At 36.8% G+C, this 17,037-nt stretch overlaps 1 protein-coding gene across 7 annotated transcripts in view; it reads right to left on the bottom strand.

The window, feature by feature from the left end:
• TTC29 (tetratricopeptide repeat domain 29) overlaps positions 1-17,037 on the bottom strand; it is a 139,039-nt gene that overhangs the window by 31,744 nt on the left and 90,258 nt on the right. For 6 of the 7 annotated variants that reach the window (XM_042470703.1, XM_042470706.1, XM_042470702.1 and 3 more), the window contains 3 exons: positions 15,519-15,610; positions 8,036-8,159; positions 4,996-5,227 (listed from right to left, as the gene is read on the bottom strand). In XM_042470703.1, the coding sequence (XP_042326637.1) occupies positions 4,996-5,227; positions 8,036-8,159; positions 15,519-15,610 (448 nt within the window). Of the gene's footprint in view, positions 1-1,555; positions 2,824-4,995; positions 5,228-8,035; positions 8,160-15,518; positions 15,611-17,037 lie in introns of those variants that run through there. The other variant, XM_042470707.1, reaches the window with a different exon arrangement.

The following is a 17,037-nucleotide window of genomic DNA, read 5'->3' as shown; positions in this document are numbered from 1 at the left end:
TATAACAAGGGTCCACTGTACAGAATATTTAAAGTATGAATCTGTGTGGAAATGTTGGCCTGTTACAGATTGCCAGAATAAAGCTGCTTTGGGTCTCTTTGGAGTTATACTGTTTAAATGATGCATGCATCCTAAGAATCCGGAAGCTGCACCAAAGCTGCACTCCAGTGCTTAGGAATGGAGTGTGACTTTGGCATGACCTCCAGACTCTTAGGACCCATGCATCATTTAAATAGCATACCTCCAAAGAGGCCCGAAGCAGCTTTATTTTGGCAGTTTGTAACAGGCCGTTATCTCAAAAGACATCCCTGTTCATGTAGGTAATAGGCTACATGGAAAACAGTTGTCCCTGTTTGGATAGGTTGAAGGAGAGGTGGAACAATTATGTTGGCTTTTAAAAAAAATATGGGATGGCCCTGCTTGGAGATGAGAACAGTAAGGAAATGCCAAAAAGAAGAAGAAGAAGAAGAAGAAGAAGAAGAAGAGGAGGAGGAGGAGGAGGAGGAGGAGGAGGAGGAGGAGAGATGGGAATAGATTAGAAGGAAGAATGAGAGGAAGACAGACAAGACAGAAAGAGAAAAAGAAAAGAAAAGGCATGGCTAAATGCACATCCTACTTTGGGCTTTGGCAGCACCCGCAGCCAGATGCAGCCCCAAACTAATTTTTCTCATGTGTTACTGGACCTTCAAAAAAGATTCACCCTCATGGCATAAAATATAAATTAGCAAATCAATAATCAGGTAGAGGCTCCAACAAAATTAATGATTTTTTCCTTTCCTCCTTTTAGTATGCAGTTCATGGGGCAACCAACTATTAACGAAATGTACTAATGAATCACCATGTAAAGACAAAGTTATAAATGAAGTATTAAAAAGATGAAAGAAACTTTAAAAATGTATGCAGAACTGAAGGGATAAAGTGTTTCATTGAAAAGTATAAAATAGGTATAGGTGATGTTTTAATGTTCATATGGAAAATAGCAAAGGGGGGATAAATTGCAATTAACACCAAAAATGAGAATAACTGTTTGTACCTTTTACCATAAAAGAATAATAAAAATGCCAGATCTGATGGGTACACTTAACTATACAACTACTTATTAATTAAACACATGCTGGAGTAACAGAGTGAAATAAATGACTTTGAATTAAAATCATTCTTTATTCCTACAACATTGTGAGATATTAGGAATCCCATGAAAGAACAATCATTCCTTCTATTTTTCCAAGTAAGTTGGATGAATTTTAGCACAGAGATGGAGATAAGGTTGACCCTCCACATTTGCTTGCTTTGACTTCTGCAGATTTGATTATTTGAGGTTTTGATTAACATATTCTCTCTAGGAATCTCTGTCATCCAGCGTAACTCTGCCAGACATTGATCATGGTGTTGTGCTGGAGAGCCTAGACGTTCAAAACCACTTTTTGTAGGTCCTCCAGCATGATTCTATGATCAACCTCTGGCAGATGTGACCTTAGAGTTGCACTGGGGGACCTGGAGATTCCCAGAGAGGTATTTCTCTCAGGTAAAAAGAATAATGTTTTTATATTTGTGGTTTCCCCACATTCACAAGGGTCCTCCACCTCTAATCCCAGCAAATGTGGAAGAACCACTGTATTCTTAAACATTTCCTTACTAATGGCTTCCAGTTTCTGTAGGGGCATGGGATACCCAACTAATAGGCTGAACACAGCTTGCCACTCCATTTCATCTGGCTGACAGTGACTTGGTCTAGGCCACTCTCCTTCCCAAGGGAGAGACAGAAGGGACAGGAGGAGTGACACTGGCTCTTTGAGGCCATGGTTTTGGCTGTGTTACGCCTTCTCCAATGCAGAAGGCACAAGTAAAGCAAAGCTAGTTTTCTTTAAGCTTTCTCTCCTCAAATTCACTTTGGGGGGGGGGCTGAACTTTCCTTAAATTTTTTGGTTCGGCCTGAGACAGCCCCCCTTCTCCTCTTGGCTGAAATACTTAGTGAACCATCTTAATAAAGATAGACTGTTTTGCTTTCAAAATGGATCCCCAATTAAATTGTTATATTCCTCTGAAAGGACAGTACTCAGATTAGTTTCAAGTAACAGAGCAATCCAGAAGCACTTTCAGAAGCAATAATAAATGCCATAAACCAGCTATTACTGAAAGAATTGATACCACAGGTATACTCCTGAGACACTGGACTTTTTCAAGTGAGATTATGTTAACAATGGCTGAATTTATATGAGGGCTGTATCCCAGCTCCTCCGTGTAGTATCCTGCCATAGTTTGACTGCCCTACTGGCACACACACCTGTAATCAGTTTGGAAAGTCACATAGGACCCCTTCATGTAGTCACATCAGTACATGACCTGGGGTGTTTCTACTGTGTGGATGCATCCCCCATAGGTACAGTCCCATTATTTCAGCAGCTTTGGAGTTTTCTTTTGTTTGTTCCCATCACATATTTACATATTTGCAAATCAAATAGCCTTTCTCCATTTTCCATCATTCTGACTGCCCACCTGCACTCTCACTGGATTAGGTGGATACCTGGGTAGTCACCTCAGTCCTCACATGTGTTGCTTCTGCTTCCCCTAACTGGCTTTCTCATTTTCTAAAATTAATTCCCAGGAAAGTGGGTGTAGGATCAATGGCACATGATGCAATCTTATAATGGTCTAATCAGGCCGTCCTATTGAATTCAATAGTGCTTGCTCCCAGGAAAGTGTTTTACAGCATTTGCCCCAGGATGGCCTCAAAAGGACATCATCATCATCATCATCATCATCATCATCATCATTATTATTTTAAAGGCAAGCAAATATTCGAGATCAAAGATTCACATATGTCTGGAGTGCAGAGGGGGGAAAAGAGGAAAAAAATGGCAATGTTGCTCTTAATAGGCAGTTAGCTCAGCAGTTAACAAATTGTGCTTTTTGTATTTCATTATTATTTGGGCCCACCATTTACATTTTACATCCTTATAACCCATAAAGTTAATACTTCATGTATCTGAGTAAGTGGATTCCAGTTTGCAAAAGTGTATGATAACAAAATATATTAAAGCACAATCCTATGTCTATTCAGAAGTCCTACTGACTGTAATGAAACATCCTCCCAGATCTGTAGTCTTCTTGGTGGTTTTAGTAGCAACAGCTACTGGTCTAGCTGTACCACTTTGAAAGTATACATTATAAAAACATTTTAAATATTTAAAGACATTTTAAAAATGTTATGGTTGTATCATATATATATATATATATATATAGTAGCTAGCCAAGGAGAAATTCTACTATTTGATCTGTCTACTTATTTTACATGGGAAAGGAACTCATTTTCTACCTATGTTTAACTGACAGACAGTAAATCAAATCAAGTCTTAATGAAAAGTCATATAAGGTTTTTTTTCAAAATTTATACTGCCATGAGGAAACATTGCTTTATAACAGAAAACCCCAACACAGCTAAAAATAAAAAATAGTTTATGAAAATATTGATATCCGAAAATACTGTAGATGATACTTTCAGCGTCTAAGTTCTGCAGCTCTGAGAGTGAATAAATAGCAAATGATGTGTTATCAGACAATGATTTTAAAAAAAAAATATTTGAAGAACCAATTCAGCATGTAATTTATAGGATATTTTAAAGACTGTGCTGGTACATTAGGCCTATTCCAATGTTCAGACCCCAGGTAAAGTAATTATTCTGCCTTGATACTACCAGCCCAATAGGGCTTTTTTTTCTCTTTCATTTTGTCTGGCTAGCATTATGGTGAATTAGCAAGAAGAGGAACACTGTAAGATATTTTATCACCTCACTGTTTTGCATATTGGATAAAATTGTTGGCTTAAGTACAAACTTTGTGTACATTTTGCAAACCACTCTTTCACTCTACAGCACAGTGGGGGAAAGGTTTCACAAAGTCACAAGAAAAAAAGAACTGTCATTTTCCCCTTTCTCCTTCCTAATCATTGTCCTTCTCACATGCAGAAAATGTCCCACAGAGCAGATGCCATGGCAATAGTTATCATCAGATGTGATAATAAATGAAAAATGATGTTTTCAATGAAAAATGTTTTTCAATGCATTTATCTCACAGATCAGAATTGGGATAATTCAATAGTTATCTTTTATTATGACATCTGTCTTATTATGACAGACATTGCATTGATTCAATATATATTCCAGTTCATAGTTTATATTTAAAAAAAAACATTTCAGATTGATACTTCCTAATTTATGGACATAAAAACATATCCTCTGAGCACAATGCACTCAGATCTTCTGTCAGAGAATTTCTTTGTTGGAAGAAATACCCACAGTTTAGCTGAGATTCACAGCTGAAATAATACATGTCTGTGAGCATGAGGTCTTCAACAGATATCAAGAAAAGGATCGCAGCTCACAATGCAAAATGTTACATTAACTTCTAGCATACTGATGAATAACGTGGGCCCTCTGGCTTTCCACAGAATTAATGAGATAAAGCTCTTTCTCAGTTTTCTCTTCTGATGTGATACTATATAGGCATGGATACAGAATATTCTTAGTTAACGGGATTACAAGTACTAAGGTAAGGATGCAAAGAAAAGCATTATAGGATCAAAATAAATAAAATGTTACATTTAATTTCTTCTTGCAATAACAGAATTGTAATCAACCAGATGTTTTCTAAAGTTGAAATTGCAATGACATTTTTAAAGGTGAAAGCTAGTATGTATGTATATATGATAATAAAATTAAAAAATTTAAAAAGTGAAAGCTAATGAGCTTCCAGCAATATTTCCATTATATATATATATCCTCTCTCTCTCTCTCTCTCTCTCTCTCTCTCTATCTATCTATATATATTATTTACTAATTAACAAAACTTCACAAAGTAACAAATCTTACTTCCATACTGGATAATGGTAATCCAATAGGATTAAACTCAGCAGATAATTCAATAAAAATAAACAAGAAAGATGACTTAACCATAAGGACAATGCAACACTAATGTGTTTCATAACTAGTGTCTTACCAACTGTAAAAGGGTCATTGCACATGTCATTTCTGTTTTCCTTCCAGGCTAGCAGGTACTCGACGCTGGCTTGATCTGCAGCTTCTGTTCGACTGTTAACTTTCAGCATCATGTTATGAGCTCTTCCGATGCCACAATATACCTTTGTTTCATTCAACAGGGCCAAATCTGAAAGAGCATTTGCTCCTGCAAATGCCTGATTGAAATATTCACAAGCCTTGGAGTAGTTCCCCTGATAAAATAAATTTACATATACATTCTAGCATTTATATATTTCAAAGTTTTAGATTCCACTTTTACAGATTTTAAGAGGAATTGTTGAATTGCTGATCACATTTACAGAGAGACAAAGTATATAATTTATTTTGGTATTTGACACTACCTCACTGAGTCGATTTTCTAAAATGTAAAATGAAAAGAACATTATACAGTATAGCAGAAAAAATGTTGAACAATATCCTATCTTATCACCTGTAAAGTGATCTAACAAAAGGGACTGTCCTATAAGGGATACTATTGGTGTTCAATAATATCTTACTTCACAAGGAAAGGAAGAGGGAAGAGGTTGCCATTGCCTCTTAGGCTGAGAGAGTGTAACTTGCTCTAGATCACTGAGTGGGTTTCCATGGCTGAATGGGAATTTAAACCCTGGTCTCCTACAGTTATAGTCTGACACTGACACCACTACACTACACTGGCTTGGTAACTACAAGTACACTAAGCATTCCAAATCTAAATGGAACAAGTGTTGATCCTCCTTAGAATGTGTCCACACAAGAGCTGCCTCTTACACTGGGTCGAATTTGAAGGGATGAAAATGAAAATCTGGTTTTATTTCTTCCTTCTCCCATTCCAGGCCTGACACTAACTGACAAGTTCCTTCTGAGGAATGAGGGAGCTTCTAGAACTGTGTGGACTGCAGTGCGGACAGACAACATGAGGGTGATGGGTGGAAATTAAGGGAGAGGACTGGATGTGAAAAAATACCTTCTGCTCATGGAAGGCCCCTCTATGTACTGTAGGCAGTGGGTTGACAAGGAATGAACATCTGGATGCAGACAGGTAGTGGAAAATTCTACCAATTTCCTCTGCCCTACATTCCTGAAAAACTGTATTGTTTTAAAGGTCCATCCAGAATAACACATGGGGCGGGAATTTCTTACAAGGGAAAGGCAGAATTTACAAAAATCACTGCCCCTTTCCTTTCTCTAAAAGAGGGGATCTACAGAAACCTGGTTCTCTCTGTCCATGGAAAGAGTCCTCCCATTTGTGGACAGTCAACTCTGAATCTTACCCATTAATTTTTATCACATTTGTACAAAGAATTCTGCCTGTCTACAAAACTCTAACTCCTTTGTACAACTAATATACAGCTACTACTATGTACATAATACTGAGAGCCTGTGTGGTGTATTGCTTTGAGCATTAGATTGTCTCTGGAGACCAGGTTTCGAATTCCTTCTCAGCCATGGAAACCCAGGGGGTGACCTTGGGCAAGTCACGCTCTCTTGGCCACAGAACGCAAAGGAGACCCCCTTCTGAACACTTCTTACTAAGAAAAACCTTGAATAAGTTTGCCTTAGGGTCACCATGTTGGAAATGACATGAAGGCACACAACAACAACAGCAGCAACAACAGCAGCAGCAACAACAACATGATATTGGGTACATATGCCAGTTTTACTGTGATATCCCATACTACATGGAAGAAATGCATGCAATGCCTTATTTAATATGTGAATGAAAAAATGGTTAATGAAGTATGGATGTTTTGTCTCATCTGGTTTTCCTATTTTTCCTGTTCCAAATTTGGTAAATTCCATTTAAACTTACTGTGCATTCAAGTATACCAAGCTGCTATGCCTGTCACTAATGTGAAGGTAGGCCTGCAAATACACTAAAATAATCTAAAATACCACTCAAGAGTATTGAATTGATCCAAGTTGAAGAAAAACCTAGAGAAAACTGGAACATAACATGAGATGTTATTTGAGAGTCTTTTTTGAATAGGTACTGGGGAAAAAATCTTTAAAATATTTCAGCCATTACTTCATGATAAATACTTGACAAAAACAAAAACAGAAACTCATGAACACATTATGTATGCTTCTATACCAGGGCTTCTTCAAACAGTAAGCACAACAGGTATATGTGGTATTAAGACTACCTATGTTATCTTTTACTTGCTACCTCTGTAGCAGCTACAGAGCAGAATTACACTGGACTAGCTTTCAGTCATATCTGAAGCTGCACTGGAATATTTACTACACCCAAATAGATGGAATGAGTTGGCACTAGGGAATCAGTTCTTGATGGATGCAGAATGTGGCCATTATACTACGATAATGTCATCTTTCAGATACATTGTGCCAGTGAAGTTGCCAATACCACATTCCTGTTTATTAATTTGCTGGAACAATGTCAGCTGCCTAAGTGAATCTCAGCTGCCTACATTAATAAAAAACTTATATCTACCCATATATATTTAGTTATGTTGAAATCCACAACACCATAATCTAGAAGTCAGGAATGCTAAAATCACTAGTCTTACTACTGTACTCCCATGATTGTACTCCCATGATATCACCTTAAGGAATACAACAGTTAGGAAGTATAATCTGCAAGAATTGCATAGTGGAACTGCAGATAATGGGCTAGATAAAATGCCTTTGTTCCATGCATAGAACTGTTTCCATCAGCAGAATCAAGAATGAGTAATTTCTTTCTCTTTGCTTCAGGTAGGTCCTGCATGGCAGGAGGTTGGGCAGGGTGGCCCTTGTGGTCTCTTTCAACTCTATGATTCTATGACTACTCTCAAATTCTGTTCTGGAGGTTCAGGAAACCATTTGGGGCAGATTTTTTGGTAGCATGGTGGACTGGAGAGGGTAAGGATAAAAAAGTCTCTTTAGGGCTTGTGGACATTTGCTAGTACAATAATTGGGCCATATTCTATTACAGACAATTAGGATCAGAATGTGTGAATACAGATTCTGACTAACTTAATACCAGTGCAGATATCACTTCTGAAAGCAATACTTACTCTTGCATTGTAAATGCTTCCAAGAAACATACATGCATCCACTAAGCTTTGGCTCAGTTGAACTCTCTTGGCAATATTCATGAACTTTTCCAAGTACATAATAGCTTCAGACACTTCTCCCTGACTAGGAATAAATGAAAAAAGACATCACATTTAATGAGAAAATTCATTATAATATGGCTGACTTAGCTGATGGTCTACTGATCAATCTGTTCATCAAACTTTGTAAAATAAAGTTCTGTAACTTTATTAGTGTGAATTAGAAAATAATTGCAGCCCACAGCAACTAGCAAATATTATGAAGCTCATAAACATGATGGCCTTCTTCAAGATATAATTATGCTCTTTATCTGGGTAAGGTAAGGGTTGCCAGAGTCATACTACCTACCACATCTGCAGGTGTCACCTCCAATTCCCAATTCAATATACACGACCTGAGGTCATTTCCAAAACTAAGCTGAATATTGGCCAATGCACATTGATAAGACATTTGCACATTTTTTTTTAATAAAGCAAGTGATATTAACAACAAAGCTTCTCTATACACAGCATCTGCACCATTACCACACATGGCCAAATGCTCACATTTCTTTGTGAGTGAAACATCATACACTTTCTCTTTCTGAGTCTGTGTCATGGCAGGTGACCTTAATATTAGCTGTGAGCCTTGGTGTCTAATGTGGTAGTGCAGAAAACTAAATGTCAAGCCACTAGTGAGTCACAACCTACAGTCCTAATATAGAAATGTGAAGGAGCCAAAGTTTATACATAATAACAGAAGGAATGAGTTTCTTATTGTGTTTAAAAAAATAAGCTTCATGTTAATGTTATGCAGGAAAAGACAAGAGTTGTAAGGATACACACAAACACACCACGAATATGAACTATGTCTCCCAAAACACGGCATGCAGGTACAGTATTGTCTAATTATATGTATGAACAAAAGAACTGAAGCCATCTGTGAAAACTACAATATCATAATGATTCCTTTGCTTGATTAAGTCTATCAAATTAATGCAATAAGATCATAAAGCATCTTAAAGATCACAATGATATACATGTCTACTCAAAAGAAAACCCTATTGATTTCAGTACTGCAGCCTGTAACTATCATAACACTAAAAAATGACTATTTTAAGTAAGTAACTCTTCATGCTTATAGGTTTTGTTTTGGTATGTTTACTAAAACAAAATGTACATACTTACAATTTGGAAAAGGCAGCAATCAAACATTATTACTATAATGCAAAATATATTGCAAACATTTACCACATGTCAAAGGGTTTCTATGGTTTAAAATAAGAGTCACATTTTGAGGCCTATTTTTCTTTCAAAGAGGAGAAAATCAAACATTTCCACAAAGAAGAGCTGAACTGATTTATATAAGTTAAAGGACAAGGTTAAAATGTTAGACAAATATTAATTCCAGTTTTTCTAGTTTTCTATATGCAGTGCACAGGTGCAACTTGAACAGCATATTATATGGTATAATCATTAAATTCATTCAACCAGACCTTAGAGAGTTAAAAACATATATTCTGAGGAAAAGTACTCCTCGGTCCAAAGAATGAGAATGAAACTGTGCAGAATATTTGTGTATCAAGGTGATTCCAGTTTCCAACTGGGAAAACAGGACTGTTAACACCCACATCCCTTGACAACTGTCCAATTATGTATATCACACTTGGCCTACTGTTTGCAGTAGAAGTAATCAATAAAGGATGTGGTTGAGTGAACATAGATTTTGGTTGAACCAATGCATGAAATCTTAATCATTTACTCAGAGTGGAGAAATCAAATAGAGCAGAGATGAAACAGCCACTGAGGGGTTTGTTGATTGTGCCACCAACTTTGTGGGTTAGAGGCTGAAAGTAATAAGTCAAATGGAATCAGTGACAAGAGAAAATGTAAAAAGGTTTTCTTAATGTAATGAATTAATAGAAATGTTTTTGATGTATTTTGATCATTTTTTTTATATTGCACTGCAAAATCCTATATGGCACTTATGAAAAATAAGAAAGTTACTAGGTCATAGCAATTCTCTGAACAAAAAATATATATATAAAGAAAAAAAGGAATTAATTTGATCTACAATCAAAAGGCAAAATGCCGACACAGAGCCTTATTTCTATCATGTGAATAAAACTTTGCTACAAGATTTAAAGAGAATTATAAAATGATTATTCAAGGAACAAACCCTAAACAAAAAGTATTATAGACTAACATCTACTTAGTATAACAAACTTTATTCCCTTTAAAATAGCAATTTGTTTCACTTCATATTTCATTAATACAACTGAACAGAACCTATATCCTGGGCAATTGCAACATATGGATCTCTGTCTTCAAAACACAGAATTTGTCACCTTCAGCACTTCTTATACAAACTCCTTGTCTTACAAAGTTTAATTAAATTTAATCAGATAAGAAATCCATGGCACTTTACACTACATGGTTCTGATACTGGTACAATTTAATCCCTCAGATTAAAAGTAAAATAAAAATAAAACTTGATATAGTTTTGTAAGCAACCATCACCATCACAGTACTGTAACCGAGGTTGTCAAAGGTAAAGCCAGCAATTTTTTTAAAATGAAGAATACATTTAGAATCTTAAACATAACACATCCCATCAGAATGGATGCATGGCCCCAAGAACATATTCTCTCAGTGTTCAGTTTTCTTTCCTATCCTATTTAACATATCCAGGAAACTGTTGGGAGATGTTGTTCAGAATCTTGGAGTCCAGTTCCATCAGCGTATGAATAATACTCAATGCAAAGAAGAAAACAAGTGCCTATAACCAGTAATGGACTGGATGAGAGCAAACAAATTGAAACTTAATCCTGATAAGGCAGAAGTGCTGCTGGCTAGTCAACAAGCAGATTAGGGAATCACTGAATATTTCTGGGCCACCTTGCGGGGATGGGACTTGAAGGCGTTTAGTGGCTTGCCACAGGGAGCAAACAACTCCCTTGTTTCAACACCTCCACTGGCTGCCAATCTATTTTTGGTCACAATTCGAAACATGATTTTGCTTGCATGGGAGATCAGTGCTATGGTCCTATAGTTGCTGCAGTCTCTTGTGTCTCCTTTTTGGTGGATGGGGATGTAAACTGATCGCTTCCAGTCTGTTGGCCATTGTTTTGTTTCCATATCTGTTGACATATGTCAACTGTACTATTGTACTAACTTTAATATTCTACTAGTAAGTTTGTATTGGGAATATCCTTTTAGTCAGCCTGTATTGGGAATGTGGGTAATAAAGCCTCTGATTGAGGGGCTCTACAGATGGGCAGGAAGGTGCAGTGAGATGCCACCCCTTTCTTCCCCGTATCGGTGCCACGACAACCACATGTCATGGCACCAATCCGGCCTCTGCAGAGTACAAAAAAGAGCCAGTTTTTCTGGCTCCTTTTTTGTGTCTGCGAAATGGCACCATAGCCACTGCCGGGTGGCTTGATCACGTCCTTTTGGCACAGCGCCATTTGGGCGCTGCACCAAAATGATGTCATCATGGCATGTGCCATCTGAACGGCTGCACGCCAAGATGACGTCTGGGCAGTGTGGGGAGGGCTGTGAGCGTGGGGATGCTCAGCCCTCACCCTCCCTGCAAGATGACACTTTTTGCCCATCAGTACCGGGCCTGAATCATTCAGTTTTCCCCAGTGTACTGATCCAGCCAAACACAGAAGGGGGCTACCCATTGCATCTCTGTACACCACAGCTTTGGGATATCTCACTCCATTCATAAAGCTTTTTTGAATTCTGACACAGAGGCTGTACAGCCTCCAGCGAGAGTGGGTACTTTATTTTAAGCACTCTGGAACAGGGGTGGGCAAACTGTGGCCTGCAGGTCCTCCAGGATAAAAGAAGAATGTTTTGTTCCAAAATGCCCAAAAATAATCTCTGGCATCCCCCATCCACAGAACTATCAGGGGTCAAGACAAAGTTCTGTGAAATTTTCAAAAAAAAAAAATGTTTCCCTTCAAAATGCCCCAATGTTTAGGGGTCCAGGATGGCAAAAACATGTCCCCGTGTCCCACAGGAGGAGCAGATTTAGCCTTCCAAGGTTTCCTGGAGGGCTAATGCAGTCCCCTAGTTGCCCACCCCTGCAACTAGGGGGCTGCAGTTGCCCACCCCTGCTCTATAGGTATACTTTTCAAACCTATAAATACCCAACTACTGTATTAGAAATTATGGACATACACTAATGGGGGAAAAAAAACACCCTTGAGACTATTCTGTTCTATATACCACTGTCTTGACAGAGAAAACAGAAACTTTTGCTTTCAACAAGAAATATTAGGTTCAAGATTTGGTAGTTCAGTCACTGGAAAAACAGAAAACATTCTCTGGGAAGTGATGGAATTTTCATGTGAACCCGGAAGAAGGACGTGGGGAGACCAAACTAGCATGTTCCCCTCAACACATGTTGATTTAACATATTTGTTATATCATCATCATCATCATCATCATCATCATCATCATCATCATCATCAATAACAGTGCCAAAACACACTGCAGAAATAATGCTAGAGAATTCTGGGAACTGTAGTTGTATGAGATGTTTAGCCTACTATGTGAGAGAGCTCTGGTGCCACAGGAAACTAAAGTCCCAGAATTCCCCATCACTGAGCCAGGGCTATTAAACTGGTATCAAACTGCATTATTTCTGCAGTGTGTTTTGACTCATAGTTAAAAATTCACAGCACACAAAAGTTAAAAGGCAATTAAATCATTATAAAATTAAAACTAATTAAAAACTTAAATATTTCAAAACAATGACAACGAAAAAAAGTCTAGCATATCATATAAGGCTTGCTTCCCTTAAAAATCAATTCTCAGAGATCTGCCAGAATACAAAGTTTTTATCTGATTGCAAAAGATAGTAAGAGGGTCAGTTTAGCCTCTCTGTGAAGGGAGTTCCAGAGCTTGGGAGTCACCACTAAGGAAGCTCTCTCTGTATGGGTGGTGGGACAGTTCTTCTTACTGTGAAGGGTCATTAATTAGAAAATTAGTATAAAGAGAGAATAGTAAAAATAGTAAAAATGTAGCATAGTAAAAAGAACATAGCAGTGTGGTTACTGCTTTCACTTATGGATATCTATTGATAATAAAGGAAATGCTTGAACCATTTTCAAGAATTACATCACGCTAAAGCTTTACATTGCTTCTCCATGATCAAAGAAGACATTAAAGGCTACCATTCACTTATTTGATACCTGCTTCTGGAAAATTCTCAGTTATGTCACTAGTAAAATTCAGATAATTAAAGGTAAAAATTAAAATGATGCCATATAGGGATAACTATGCTGATACTGAAGTGACATGGAAATATGGCTTAAAACTGATATTAAAGTGTAACATAATTTTTTAAAAGATACATTAATAAATATTTAATTGTCCCAAATACTGATACTTAATACACCGAAGAGACCTCTAATACACATACACATTTCCCCATACATTTCAGTGGAGACAGCTTATTTCATTCTATATTCTGTGCGATTTGCTGATCAGCAGCTCTTATGAAAACAAGTGGAGCTGTTATATATATAACCTCTGTGAAATCCTAGAAGTACAAATAGGGTTCAGAAAAGGAAGAGACACTAGGGACCACATTGCAAACATGCGATGGTTAATGGAATGAACCTAGGAATTCCAGAAGAAAATCAACATGTGCTTCATAGACTGCAGCAAAGCCTTAGACTGCACAGATCATTAAAAGCTATGTAATGTTCATAAAGACATGGGAATACCACTATATTTGATAGTACTAATGAGAAATCTGTACTTAGGATAACAGGTTATTTAAAACCAGAGAGACAGAATGTTTCTCAATTGGAAGAGGGGTCAGGCAAGGCTGCATCCTATCATCCTACCAGTTCAATCTTTATGCAGAAAATATCATACTTCTGAACTCAGAGGTAGGAGGAGTAAAGGAAGGGACATCAACAATCTAAAATATGTGGTTGACATCATACTACTAGCAGAAAACATCACAGACTTGGGACAATTATCAAGAAAGGTCAAAGAAGAAAGTGCGTAAGTAGGCTGACTGCTGAACATAAAGAAAACAATAATAATGGCCATGAAGGATTTACATAAATTCAACCTAGACAATGCGGAAATTGAAATATGTAGTAAAAGAGATCCCATACCTCAGAACAAACATTGATCAGAACAGAGACTTGTGTCAAGAAGTCAGAAAGGGGAGGGCAACTGTGAAAGAACTACATAAGATCCTACAGTGTACAACTCAGCATAAAAGTCAGAATTGTTCAAGCCATTATATTCCCCATCACTATCGTATGGATGTGAGAGCTGGACAATGTAGAAATCTGAGCAAGAAAATCAGCTCATTTGAGATGTGGTACTGGAGAAGAGTGCTGAGGATACCGAGGACAAATAAAAAGACAAACAAATGGGTAACCGAACAGATTAAATCTGAACCCTCCCTGGAAGTCAAGATGACAAAACTAAAGCTGTCATACTTCGGCCACATCATGTGAAGGCACAATTCACTAGAAAAGGAGATAATGCTAGGGAAGGTGAAAGCAGCAGAATGCCTGATTGGATGGACTCAATGAGGGAGGCCATGTACCTGAAGCTACAGGACCTAAATAGAACAGCGGAGGATAGGAGGGCTTGGAGAGGTCTCATCCACAGGGATGCCATAGGTTGGGGCACTGAACAACAACAAATGTGTTTTAGAGAATATGGTGAATTCTGGGCTGAGATGATTGCACATGATTTAATATGGAAAATCAGTACTTTTCCATATTAACAAAACATTTGCTTATAAGAATGATTTTCCACCAAGCTTTAATGGGCTTGATCCAGACTTGGTATTAGCAAGCCACCTTAACAGTCATGACATTTCAGTTAATCTGACTAACAAGCCCCACTGTTTTAAAGAGGGAATCTGAAATATGCCTAACTTTGGATTCAGACAAAAGTATCTTCTGATTTTTGTTCCCAAGCCCCTATATTTAGGTTGTAGAATCATCATTTTGATGATAATAAAATATATTTGCATTAAATATGTCTTGCTGGAAAAAGTGGGTAGAATAAAAAAAGTAAAAAATGTATATACTTCTACCAAAGAATTCTAGAAAGGTTACACTGCAGCATGCTTATTGAAGCATGTTGTAATTTTCTGTGCTTTCTCTTTTTAACCTGCAAGATGCAGCAGACTGGTAGTTTTTCAGCCACAAGGCAAGATTCTGAAAGGCAAAGCAAACAGTGCACCTTTCAGTTCCTTTTAATAACACAAGGAGAGAAGATCATTTTCAAATAAATGTTTGGCCAGTATATCTTTATTTAAATAACTTACAATTAAAAGGTTAGGTATTGAAAAGAAAGCCATTACTTAAACTTTAAGCAGTAAGTAATAGGAAGCACCAGACATCTAACAATTTAAATCTTTCACAACTGAATGAATTTACAGTAACAGCAAGACAAGGATGCAATAGCTAACCTTATCAGAACCTTGGCTAAAGCTTGATATGCTCTTCCTAGACCAGTATAATCTCCCAATGTTTTGGATATTTGCAGGTAAGCATTCAGGTGCTGTAAGACAAAAAAAAAAAAAAAGATATTACAATGCTGAAACAACTTCTACACATAGTTTATTGATAGCACAATTAGTTTAAAATTCTTTATTTAAATTATTTTTGTATAATAGTTTCATATCACAGTAAACATTACACTTAAGATATCCAATTTAATAAAAATGTATCTCTATTTTAGCATGGCTGGAAGCAAAATAATTGAGTACTGGTTAACAAAGCTGTTTACAAAATTAAGCTGTGTATACCTGCACAGCAATCATGAGACAGTATCAAACGTACACTATCTATCCATATGTATCATCAAACAAACAAATGTACAGATTCACAGTAATAGTATAAATATTGTTTTCATTTTAAAACAGTCCAAAGGAATAAGATGTAATATATTGTACATGATTTAAAATTAGGGTAGTTTTGAAAAACAGATCGTCTGTTGTATACAGATTTATTGCATGTACTTCTAATTATCTTTGCACAAAAGTGATTTGTTAATATTAATTTGGAATGCAGTCTATTAATGTGACCTCTTCTGTAAGCAAAGGATTATAGCTGCCTTGGTGAAACATATGATCTTAATTTAAACACTGACATCATCTGTACTGCATAATTTCTTTTTCCATCAATTTTTTCAATGAGTAGAAAACATGTACATATAATGAAATCTCATTCCGTCTCCAGATCCAGCTCTTAGTTTCTTGACTCGATCTATTACACACATGAAGACACAAGAACTCTCCAAAGACTACTCATGGAAATCTTTTTTGCACATTTTCAAGAAAGGATTAGTGAATGTCATTTACTAGGTTTGCTGAGGGATGGGAAGTGAGAGAGAGTAAGCTGGAAAAATCAAAGTGTAAGGGGTTACCTTGATGTTCAAATGTATCTAAAGTGGAAAAAATACGAATCACAAGTAAAACTATTGTTGCCTAGAGATGGTAATTCAGCATCAAGCTGAGGTGATAAGGAGTGATTGAAATGGATCTTATCCATGTCATTTGGAATATTTTGTCATTTTGGCAACTTGGAAGTGACTTAGGTTAGATGCCTCTGTTGTAATAATGGTCTTGAGTATTAATATGAGGATGGGACATGATAGTCTGAATCTCTCAGCAGAAAGGCACTGAACTGTATAAAAGGCAAGGAAGGATGATCAAAGAATGGTCTTCATTTGGAAGTAAACTGACCTGATTCACACCTTCCAAACTAATGAACAAACAGAAATGTTGTCATCCTTCCAATTCTGCCCTTTCGCAAATTTTGTAATGTAGATTGAGCTTTTAAAAAATTACTAAAATTAGTAAAAAAAGGTGTATTTTATGATAAAGTACATTAAAATGTGTATTTTAACCACAAAATGTGTATGAACAAACATATTTTAGGGAGAATTCATGTAAAATGCACATACTGGAGTAAATCAGTATGCAA

This window comes from Sceloporus undulatus, chromosome 5 (genome assembly GCF_019175285.1).
Source record: "Sceloporus undulatus isolate JIND9_A2432 ecotype Alabama chromosome 5, SceUnd_v1.1, whole genome shotgun sequence".
Classification (NCBI taxonomy): Eukaryota; Metazoa; Chordata; class Lepidosauria; order Squamata; family Phrynosomatidae; genus Sceloporus; species Sceloporus undulatus.
The sequence above is the reverse complement of the archived record's forward strand: the minus strand, read 5'-3'. Positions and strand labels throughout refer to the sequence as shown.